The 12,416-nt window shown below is 35.9% G+C and overlaps 1 protein-coding gene across 1 annotated transcript in view; it reads right to left on the reverse strand.

Moving 5' to 3' along the window:
* Positions 1 to 56: 56 nt before the first annotated feature.
* The window catches only part of LOC107698816 (protein kinase C epsilon type-like), a 62,129-nt gene continuing 49,769 nt past the window's right edge, over positions 57 to 12,416 (reverse strand). Inside the window, exons 12-15 of the mRNA XM_016499931.1 lie at positions 4,657 to 4,795; positions 4,380 to 4,568; positions 3,273 to 3,419; positions 57 to 985 (exon numbers count right to left, since the gene is read on the reverse strand). Of these exons, the coding sequence (XP_016355417.1) occupies positions 839 to 985; positions 3,273 to 3,419; positions 4,380 to 4,568; positions 4,657 to 4,795 (622 nt within the window). The 3' untranslated portion in view covers positions 57 to 838. The remainder of the gene's footprint in view (positions 986 to 3,272; positions 3,420 to 4,379; positions 4,569 to 4,656; positions 4,796 to 12,416) is intronic.

The raw sequence follows: 12,416 nt of genomic DNA on the forward strand, positions 1-12,416 counted from the left end.
ACACAAAAAATATATATATATATATATATATATATATATATAAATACACACACACACACACACACACACACACTGTAGTCTTTGCACAGTCGAGCGCAAATGAAAAGCCATTGCAAAACATAAAAACAACCGTAGAGCTTCAGGAGGGCAAGGGCCTCTCGCTCTCATTCATGCAAACACATGCACAAGGACACATACATGTCATGCACACACCTACTCAGGCGACACTTCGTAACACAACCCATTTACAGCAGGTCATCATTCCAAATGGACCTTTATAACACTGATGGAATATATATATATACTACAAATGTCTTTGAATATTTTATAAAATTGCTCCTAAAATGTCACCTGAATACACAAAAAGGCATTTGACTGCACAGCACAACATTTTTCAATTGTCATTTATGCAGGGTAAATTCCTCCTCAAGGGCAAGACCTTTCCATCGAGGGATTACGAAGACCCGACTGGTGTCCGAAATTGTAGTACAATCATGTTCACCATCAATTTTGGTTTAAGGTAGTGCCTTCCTTCCTTGGGCTGCGGAGAACATTCGTTTTCTGATTGGTTGTCAAACTTGTTGAGGCCTGTGATGAGATCCATGTGTAGTACAGTTTTGTTTTTCTCTTTTCGGAGATTTAGAGAAGAATAAAAGAACAAAAACAGCAGTAAAGAGGAATTGAACCACAGGGACTGGCCGTTCTGCTCTGGTCCGGTCTGAGCCCCGTCTTCAGAACATTTGTGGAGTGTGTTCATGTATTGCGATGCGATGTGGGTTTTTGAGTGTTTGTGGGTGTGTTTAACATATATTTGAGCTGACAGACACCAAGTTAGACTTTAAGACAAAGCCTCCTCTCCGAAGTAGGAGAAGCCCTTGAATTCATCCTGGTTGATTTGTTTGATGATGGCTTCGTCTACTGGCGTCAGCATGGGGTCCTCGCGAGTGAAGTCCTGGTCGAAGTTATTCACATCGCGCTTGGTTTTCTATAGCAAAACAGACACAGAGATACATTATTTTATGAAGGTTTTCTGAGGTTTAGCTTTTAAAAGTTCACTCAAAAATGAAAATGTCGTGCCAGACTTTTGTTCATCTTCAAACACAAATGAGGACACTAATGAAACATGAGAGACTCCTCAGGCCTCTGAGAAAGTCCATTAACCCAAAACATTGACACTTCAAAAAGTTTATAAAGAGATCAAACAAACCTCATTGGTTCTTGAGGAAGCTCAACTGTACTTGCTAGACATGCGAGAACAGACCTCACTGGTTCTTGCAGAAGCTCAATCGTACTTTTTTGACGCATGAGAAAAAAACCTACCTGGTTCACGCAGAAGATCAATCGTACTCAGTGTTGGGAAGGTTACTTTGGAAATGTAATAGGTTACAGATTACAAGTTACCCTATTTAAAGCTGCAGTCCGTAACTTTTTTGTGTTCAAAATTTAAAAAATGTATATAATAAGCGAGTACACCATGAATCCATTTTCCAAACCGTGTTTCTGGCTTGTCCTGAATCACTACGGTACACCTATAACAAGTGTTTATATTCGGACTATTTAGACTGGTTCGGGTAGGTACTGCTGCAGAGTAGCCCAGTACCTGTGTGATTCGTCATAGACATAAACAGAGAGAAGTAGCTCCGGCTACAATGTTCTTCCGCAAGACGCACACAGTTCTGTTTATTAACCGCTAGAGCGCCAAAAGTTACGGACTGCAGCTTTAAAATTTAATAAGTAGTGTAACTATTTCATATTTTAGAGCACAATTTAATCTGTAAGTGGATGTGTGTGTGTGTGTGTGTGTGTGTGAGTGTTTGTGTGCGTTCTTGTTTATGCTACATATGCAAGGATATAAAACCTGAAATTTTTGACATTGTGGGGGACCGGCCTGTGGTCCCCAGGAGGGAAAAAAAATATTAAAAATAGTAAATGATGTTTATCTGAAAGTGTAACAATGCAAACAGGTTTTCTGTAAGGGGTAGGTTTAAGGTTAGGGGATAGAAAATATTGTTTGGTCAGTATAAAAGTAACAGAAGTCTATGGAAAGTCCCCACAATTCACAGAAACCTAACGCGTGTGTGTGAGAAAAAAATTAAATATAACCCCCTTTGTAATTGTTAACATTTTTACAAGTAACTAATTTAATTACCCTTTTTGTTCTCAGTAACTGTAACTGATTACAATTACATTTATTTTGTAATTAAATTATGCAATTCCATTACATGTAACTACAGTACTTACTCCCCAACACTGATCGTATTTGCTTGACACGTGAGAGAAACCTCATTGGATCTTGCAGAAGCATGCCTGAGCTTTTGTTTATCACATTTGATGTGAATAAAAGCATTAAATGTGTTCATCATATAAATCAATAATATTTCTTCAGAAGGCTTGGATTGAACTGCTTGATTAATATGGATTTGCACCTGGATATGGACGCTTTATGAACTTTTGAAGCGCCAAGTTTTGGTGTAATAGACTCAATGGAAGGACAGAAATCGCTCAGATTTCATAAAAAATAACATTTGTTAAAATGAAATATGAAAAGGACAAAAGTCCTATGGGTTTGGAACGACATGAGGGTGAGTACAGTAAATGATGACCGAATTTTCAGTTATTTTCATCAAAACTAATCCTTTAAAAAAATTAAAGGATTCAGAGTTGGTACCCAGTGCTGTTCTAAGAAGCAGTGCAGACTTTCAGTTAAAAGCCACAGGTGCGTATGTAAATGTAGATACTGTAGAGAGTGTGGTGACGAAAACGCCAGCTCAAAGTTACTCAGAGGGCAAGAGAGCATGTGGCGGTCGCGTTTTCTCTCAACCTTTCTGTGACCTTTCCATCTAAAGCACCCACTTGTGTACATATACACACACACGCATACACACAACACACTCAGCCCTTCCCCCCGCCATGGGAAAGCAGAAGTTGACAAGTGCCGTTGTGGCATTCGACTTTCAGTCTAGACCACAGACGCTAAAGAAAGAGGAACACGAGAGATAAAGTCTATGTGCGCGTGCTGTGTCGGAGCGTTTTGCAGAAAAAATGTCTATGAATTGTGATGCATTTCATGATTTACATTTTACATTTATGCAGTTGGCAGATGCTTTTACCCAAAGCCACTTACATTGCATTCAATGTATTTACACTACATTTATACCAGTTTGTGTTTTCTTTGGGAATCGAACCCATAACCTTGGTGCTGCTAGTGCTATGCTAACTGTTTGAGCAACAGAGATAGGTTAATTCAATGTGTGTGAATCATGTATGCTTACAATGCGAGGTTTAAAGGGGGGCTTGATCTTCCTCTGCTCCAGCAAGACCCAGTCGATCTCTCTGAAGAAAGGGTGGACTTTGATGGCTTCCTCTAGTCCCTGGGTCACCACACAGCCCAAACGCTTACTGGGGCTCTTTGTCATGAACTGAGGAAAGGGAATACATTTTACATTACATAATTCATAAAGAAGGGGTAAATATGAACAGCGTTTAAGGGGCTTTAAGCATTTTTGTGTAATATGACACAAAAAAATACGAGGAAGATATCACTGAAAATGATGTCTTGAGAAATCACACTTGTCATTCTAACAGCAAAAAAAAAAAAAAAAAAAAAGTCAGGGGAGTGGCCCAACTCTTTTGAGCCAATCATAGAACTGTAATGCTTAACAATAAGGTTCACTAGCTAATAATTTTAGTTAATGCCTTAGTATCATAATTTACCAATAAGAATACTTTTACAGCATTTATTAATAAAGGTTATTGTACATTTTTAGATACACAAATACATTTTAACATTTAAAAAATGTAACAATATTAACATTACATTAAAAAGACAATGCATAGATTTTATCATTATAATGGAGTCATAATAAACTAAATTAAAATAAATAAAATGAAAAAAAAAAATCTAACTATAAAAAAAAGATTAAAAACAACGTGCTGTCGTAATGATGGCAAAAATGCTGAAGAAAATTTTCTTATGAAGTGTTACTCAAAAACGAGCCAATCAGAAACACTATTTTGTTGACGTCTTTGGAGAGAGGGTATGCGGCTATTGAATCAATAGACGGTTTAATTCATTCGGGTGGACATTTTTTTGGAACTTTTTTAGAGCACAAATATTAGAAAAATGGAAATGTATGTGTATGTGTATAAAATATGCCACAAAATTAGTGTATTTGTAAGTCAGAGGTAAATATACCAGAACAGGGGGATGAATGAGGAACAAAAGGGAGGAAAATGAACAGAGAACAGTTTGGAGAGGTCAGAAGGAAAGTGCAGCCAGGTGTATGACCATACAGTGGAGCTCAGTATATCACTGCGGGAAGAGAAAAGATTTCTGAACAGAAGTGGAAAAACAAATGATAAATGGGCCAACCGCTTACAGCTTTCAGAATGCTGACGGCTTCTTTACTGAGCCACACGGGATAAAGCACGTCATCGTGGAGGATGGACTCAAAAAGATCGTCCTCATTGTCAGCTTCAAACGGAGGCTGACCGGCCATCATTTCATACATGAGAACGCCCAGAGCCCACCAATCCACCGACGGGCCGTACTCCAACTCCTGCAGGATCTGAACGAGACAGACACAAAAATGGGGTTCAAAATTATGTCAAACACGTCAGCTGTAGGTTATGTTCATTATGATTTACAAGACGTACTTCAGGTGCAATGTAGTCAGGGGTCCCGCAGAAGGTGGTGGTCGTGACCCCATTCAGAATGCCCTCTTTGCACATGCCAAAGTCGGCCAGTTTACAGTGGCCTTCAGCGTCCAACAGAATGTTATCCAGCTTCAGATCCCTGCAGTGACAGGGAAAAAAAAAAAACAATTAGACCATATTTGACATTTTTTGTGACTTGCTTAAAGTTTTTAAGAAATTGTCCAGGCTGTTTAAAATGGTTTTATTAAGGGGTCAGCATGCCTGTCAGACAGTAAGCTGACAACTGATCTACAGGACCTTGAGGGCCTGGGCCATTCTGCGAACCTTTACAACAATAACACATGGCACTCTGCCTCATTTATAACTCAAGCTGCTCTCTGTTCCATTCCTGAGATGGCTGCATGCAAGTCTAGGTGTTTGAAGTGCTCAGGGCTGAACATTTGTGTAGGTAAAAATGACAGCAGCCTCAGGTAAGCTGTTAAAACCCTTCACTTCACAACACGCACATCAACATTCTGAGCCATCATGAAGAAGTCAATCATGTACTGGACAGCTCAGTGTTTCTCAAAATCCCCAAACGCAGGCAGAAACGGAAATACATTTTTTTGTTTTATGTGGTCAATTTCTACAGCTACTTTTAAACTAAAACTACAAAAACATAATACATAGATTAATACATATATTTACACAGATATATGATTTTTTATCTAATATAGATGATAGATAGACAGATAGATAGACAGACAGACAGACAGACAGACAGACAGATAGATAGATAGATAGATAGGACTCCTCTCTCCAGCAGTGATTTTAGTATCACTGAAATTGTATTATAGTTTCTATTATATTATTAGCTTTTATTTTTATACTTTCCATTTTCAATTAAAATTTTAATGAACGTTTTGGTAATTTTGTTGTTTTTGTCACTTTTGTTAAAAACCATGCAAATCTTCTTTTTTGTTCATTTTAATTTCAGTTAAAATTTTAGTTACTTTAGTAGGCCTAGATTAAGTTAAACTAAATGAAAATGAGAGTTTTAAAAAATATATATTTTATTTTCAGTTAACATTTATTTTTTCAAGTTACGAAAATGTTTTTATGCTCTCCAGTTCAAAACTATTTGTCATGTTTTACCATAAAATAAGAACAACAACAACAAAAATGAAATTATATTTTGCTAAACAATAATAAAGACTTTTAACCAAGGTTCCCATTACCAAATGCAAAAAGATCTCATTCTCATTTCAGAAGATCGCAAAAGACCTTGTTCATGCAGAAAAAAATAAGATACTTTAGTGCAAAACAGAAAAATACCATTACAGTAAAACCACCACAATTGTGAAATATTATTACAGTTTACAATTATTTGAATATATTATAAAATGCAATATATTCCCATGATGGCAAAGCTGAATTTTCAGTGAACATTATTCCAGTCTTCAGTAATCATTCTAATATGCTGATTTGATGCTCAAGAAACATTTATTATTATCATCAATGCTAAAAAAACTGTTGTGCTGCTTTTTTCTTCAAAAGAGCATTATTTGTCTTTTGTAAGACTATAAATACAGTATCTTTATTGTCACTTTTTAATCAATCTAATGCATCTTCGCTGAATAAAATGTTCTTTAAAAAATCTACTGACCTCAGACTAGTACAACACACACAACGACCCCATCAGCTTATACTTAAAATCTGCACTTAACAATCCAGAGGACATAGAGATGCATTAATAACTCTGAAGTGTTTTACTGAAGTGATGTGGCTAAAGCCAAACACCTCAGAAGGAGCACATTACAATAATATCTGAAGTGCAGTGATTGCAGAGACTTGTCCCAGTGCAGATAGTTTGTTTTCTACAGGGGGATGTTTGTGCTCCATGCCGCAGAGTGGAAAAAAAAAACAGTACACATACAGAGGGTGGAGATTTTGTAATGCCATTTTAAAGGTTAAAGGATGAGACCCTAATGCATGTCAGCCAGGACACAGTCAGTGGTATCTGGCCGAGGGCGTTCAGTGGTAAAAGATTTTTCTAACATGTAGAAACATTAAATAATTAGTGGGTGTCACACGACAGTTTGACGTGTTCATATGAGGCATGCCAACCATGTCAGCCAAGTGATTTAGTGCAGTGTCTGCATGGTTTCAGGTGGTCAGACAGTTCATTCCTTCATTACAGATTTGCAGGAACAAACACTAATGATTAATATATGTGAAGTGATTTGCATATATCATAAAAAACAGGTATGTGCAGAACCCCAGTATATTCCTTTGCATGTGCACATTGTGTGTGTAGTTGTGTGTTACATGCACCTGGACAAACTGGCTGGAACCTGAACGAAGGCAGGAATGTTCAGAGGAGCTAATCTGATTGTCATGCCTGATAAATCCTGTCTTCTCAATCCAACAAGGATGTATTGAACTGGTCAAAAGTGACAGTAAAGACATTGTTACATTAAAAAATGCTTTCAAATTCTGTTCTTTCTTTTATAACAGAATCCTGAAAAAAAAAAAAAAAATGTATTACCGTTTCCACAAAAATTTAAACGGATAATTATAAGAAATGTTTCTTGAATAGCAAATCAGTATATTAGAATGATCACTTGACACTGAAAACTGAATAATGAATACTGAAAATTCAGATATGCCAAAAGATGTACATCAAATTTTTAAATGTGACCCTGGACCACAAAACAAGTCATAAGTCTTGAATTTTTAGAAATTTTGAGTAAATAAGCTTTCCATTGATGTATGGTTTGTTAGGTTAGGACAATATTTGGCCGAGATGCAACTACTTGAAAATCTGTAATCTGAGGGTGCAAAAAAAATAAAAAATATTGAGAAAATCACCTTTAATGTTGTCAAAATTAAGTTCTTAGCAATGCATATTACTAATCAAAAATTAGGTTTTGATATATTTACGGTAGGACATTTAAAAAATATCTTCATGGAACATGATCTCTACTTAATATCCTAATGATTTTTGGCATAAAAGAAAAATCAATAATTTTGACCCATACAGTGTAGAGTACATTTTAAGTGATGTATTGGTACTTTTACTCTGCTATTTTTCTCCGTTTGTGGTCGTTACATGCTTAACTTTAATTTTGTTTTTATCCATCAACGTGATTGGATAGAGAGATATTAATAGGTCTCGTGACTTTCGTCAAATCAAATTGTGCATAGAAAATTGATGAGTTTGAGCGCGTGATGCGCGCTGTGAAAAAGTGTGTTGGAAAGACCTTATTGATGACCCGTGGCGTTAATATAATTTTTTTTTATCCATTTTATACAATCCGCCTTCATTTAGCAATTGCAATTTTCAAGTTCAACACTTTTTGTTTCATTCAGTTGTGGATGCTGCTGACTTCAACTGAATATTGTTTCCGTGCTGTTTTGATGCATTTTAAAGATATTCTTAATGTGAATTACAGAATGTACAACGTTTTTAAAATGTATAAATTGCGGTGTACAGCGTTTTTTATGAGGGGGTAGAATCCACAGCTCAGTACTCACTACTCAATACTAGGGGTGTAACGGTACACGTATTCGTACCGAACCGTTTCGGTACGGGTCTTTCGGTTCGGTACGCATGTGAACTCACTACTCAATACTCATGAGTACTTTTAAATTGGCTACTCTTTTACTCTTACTCAAGCAGTTTTTTGGACAAGTACTTTTACTCTACTCACACTACATTTTTTGGAAGGTAATGGTACTTTTACTTGAGTATAATTTTTTCAGTACTCTTTCCACCATTGCATATATGACAATAGACATTTTTTGTTTATTGTAATAATATTTTACAATATTACTATTTTTAATGTATGTTTGGTCAAATAAATCCAGCCTTGGTACATATAAAACACATCCTTCAAAAACATAAAAAATTCTTATTGACCCAAATCTAGTGTATATTTCTCTGTATTTTTACACCCTGTCATTTTAACGAGAGCATCTGGGTGGATTGCACTGATATGGGACACTGCAATTTATTTGAAGACGTCTCCTCAGACGTATCGGAGTGTGGCTGGTCTTTCTGTGATCTGTGCTTTCCTCGAATTGCAGTTAATGAGCCATAGAAGAGTCTTATATCAGTGTACTATTCACCTGAGAATAGAATCTGCTCTGGCTCGTGTAAGAATGTGTAGAGCCATTGTTATCAAAGCCTCGCTGATGTACCGACACCTTCTTCAGATGCAGCATGGCTGCTTTAGGTGAGTGACTGAGGCTGAAGGGAAGTGTACTGCCAATAAGCTTCTGTCATGCTCTATCTAACAGATATCATCTTTAATGAGGTAGGTGGAGCAGGAAAGGTTAGAGGAGAGAATGCTGGGTCCCAGAGCATGTCAGCCAATTTGGTACACGACCCTACAGTGACTTCTTGATGACCCTATGTGTTTTACATGTGTATGTGTCATATTGAGGGATACAGAAGCCGGGGTGTGGCTCATCAGGTGTGCATCTGTTTACACACTTCTGAGATAAGGATTCATATTTCTCTTGTAAAACCTGTCTATCATAATGTAACATGAGCTGTTGTATTTTTATACTATTCAATTGATTAAAGACTACATGCATTTGTAAGGAAGCTAAAGTTCATTTCTCAATACACTTGAAAGTGTAGTCTTTTTTTTTTTTTTTCAGTAAATTTACATTTTTACCCTTAAAGAAATGTTTAAAATTATGTACACTGACATGAGATGAAGACTCCAGTCATATCAGTAGCTTATTAAAAGTGGTGTTTTTAAAAATAAATTTATATTTTAATTTAGCAAGGATACATCGAAAGTGACAAAAAGACATTTATAATGTTATAAAGTTTCTATTTCAAACATTCATCACAAAATTCTGGGAAAAAAAATACACACACACACACACACACACACACACATATATATATATATATATAAATACTAGGCAGCATAACTGTTTTCAAGAAGAAATGTTTCTTGATCACCAGAGACTTGAGATTTCTGGATCATGTGACACTGAAGACTGGAGTAATGATGCTGAAAATTCAGCTTTGCCATCACAGGAATAAATTACAAAATATATTGAAATAGGAAATAGTAATTTTGAATTACAATAATATTTCACAATATTACTGTTCAATTTACTGTATTTTGATCACATAAACACAGCCTTAGTGAGCATAACAGACTTTTTAATTCTCACAAACCAACTTGTTTTTATATATATAAAAAATGTTCATGGGTGTTTTGTGTGTCAACAGTTCGATGAAGCTGTACAGGACAAAGATAGCAACAGAGAGCCAAACAGGCCTGGCCTTTGATGGTTGATTGGCAAAAAAATGTCAACATTTCTTTGCTGGCATCATTCAAGCACAAATCTTTTTGTGAGGCACTGTTACGACATGAGGGCGGGACAACCCAGGGTTATGTAACTGTACTATTTTGACAGCAACCATGGAAGTTGGAAGGATTTTAGTGATATGCACTTAACATGACAATAGCCAATAGAAATAGCGGACTGCGGCCCAGCTTCCTGCAATCTAAAGCCAGAAGCTGTCTGCTGTACAGTACAGGTTGAGTTAAAGTGGACTGTGTACCGCTCAGGGATCAACATATGCTTCAGTGTTCAGGGCTTTTCAACGGACACCACTGATCTGATAGCGACAAAACTCAATAAATTTCTCTCTCACTCTATATATGTAGATATTAATATATTTCTAGGTCACATATTAAGTAAAGACTCTCTGACCCCTTTTGAATTTGTCTTCCACACTTCCTCTGAGCTCCACCGGACAACTATACACACACGTACACATGCCATAATGCATGGTCCCTCGCACATACACATATGTGCATGTACTGTACACACATAATTAGGCCCTATTGAAATGCCTTCCGGTGTTCCCTTTGTGTGCAGAGTGATTTTTCCATGGAGTCCCTCATCACTTTAACATGAGGCTTTGCCACTGATCAGCCCCAGTCAAAAAATCTTAGCTAAACATACAAGAACAGAGAGAGAGAGAGTAAAGTGAGCTAAAGCTGAGAAACAAGATGGTTTACAGGTCTAATCAGACAGCAAGTCTGTACACAGGACAAGCACTGACCTGCACAACAGACCAAAGAGATACAATTTACCACTTCTTTGCTTTGGCTTTCTCATTCTCACCGTCTTTCTCCCCTTTCTTAAAGGCGAAACAATCTTTAACACTTTATAATAAGTATACACTAATAAAGTACTTACAAATTATTTGTAAACTATCAGTTTATAGATAATTAATAGTTTATAGACTCTATACAAATATACAGTCCAACCAAAATTTATTCAGACACCTTCACATTATCACAGTTTATTTGCTATAGTTTAGAAAATGGTAATAAAATAAGTCTAGAACTCAGAGTTAAACTGTGTCAGAACAAATTCATCTTGATAATGCCATCCTTCTGTTAGACTGTCTCACAAATGAATTAGGTTGAATAGCTGTCAGCTGTTAAATGTAAGTACACAATTAGATAATACCAATTTAGGTCAACCAATTACCAAGCAATGCTTAATTTCGCAATATCTGATCTCTGAATATTTTTTGGTTTGTCTGTATGTATCATAAAACTATAGAGAGAGTATATACAGTTTGTTCAGTATAAAAACCATTATGCCTATGAAGAGTCCCTGTAAACCACATTTGCCAATACATGTGTGTGTGTGTGTGTGTGTGTGTGTCCTTAATGTATTTATAAACATTTAAAGGGACAGTAAATATAAATGCAATTAATGTTCAATAAAGGCTGGTTTTTAATTAATGACATTTTCCCATTTTCCGTGACCTAATCTAAAGTGAGAACTATTCACTCATTACAATTTAACGATTCCTTTACTATGAGCTAATTAAACTATAATAATTGGGTTAATTACAGTGATAATAAATATAATATATCTTAATTTATTATAATTTATTCCTGTGATGGCATAGCTGAATTTTCAGCAGCAGATTTCCTTCAGAAATCATTCTAATATGCTGATATAAAGCATTTATTTTATTATAAATGTTGAAAACAACTTAATATTAATATGCTGCTTAATATTTTTGTGGAAACTTTGATACATTTTTTTCAATTTCTTTACTGCCCAAAAAAATCATACTGACCCCTAACTTTTGAATGGAACTTTTGAATAGAAAATAATCTGTATAACAAGATCTTGATACACTTTGAGTAATCTAATACATGTCACTTACAGAAATCTGATATACTAGAAGTGTACATTCCGTACTTGTACATATTAGAAGCGTACAGTATATTTTTTTAGGATTTCCTCCCTAATTTGTACTCCTCACGAAAGGAGGAGAAAAGGTGGAAAGGGGGTTTGGAATAGCTGGAGGCTAAAGAGGCCTCTCATTCTTCAGAAAGGTGCTGTAATCCACTAATACATCCTACCTCCACTTACATTCCTCAACACTTCCCTGAGGCTATATCTATCATGCAAAACCATCTATACATTTACAAGACCACAAATAAGGAAACATTTGATCGTCATATCTTTAAATCATGCAATGAACTATTAATATAATTCAGTGAGGAATTTAGCATTGGTGTTCCTGCAACCATTAATCAGATCTATCTTCAAATGACTACTATTAACAAAATTCAAACCCTGCAGAAAGAGCTGGGCAATGCAGCTCACTTGCATTAATGAACTCAAAAACCCTTTATTGGACTAGAACAAATCAATATAAGCATCAAGACACTGAAATGGCAAGCACTTTTGACATGATAACAGGGAAGATAATG

The sequence above is a fragment of the Sinocyclocheilus anshuiensis genome, unplaced genomic scaffold, assembly GCF_001515605.1.
Source record: "Sinocyclocheilus anshuiensis isolate Anshui unplaced genomic scaffold, SAMN03320099.WGS_v1.1 scaffold230, whole genome shotgun sequence".
In the NCBI taxonomy this organism is placed as follows: Eukaryota; Metazoa; Chordata; class Actinopteri; order Cypriniformes; family Cyprinidae; genus Sinocyclocheilus; species Sinocyclocheilus anshuiensis.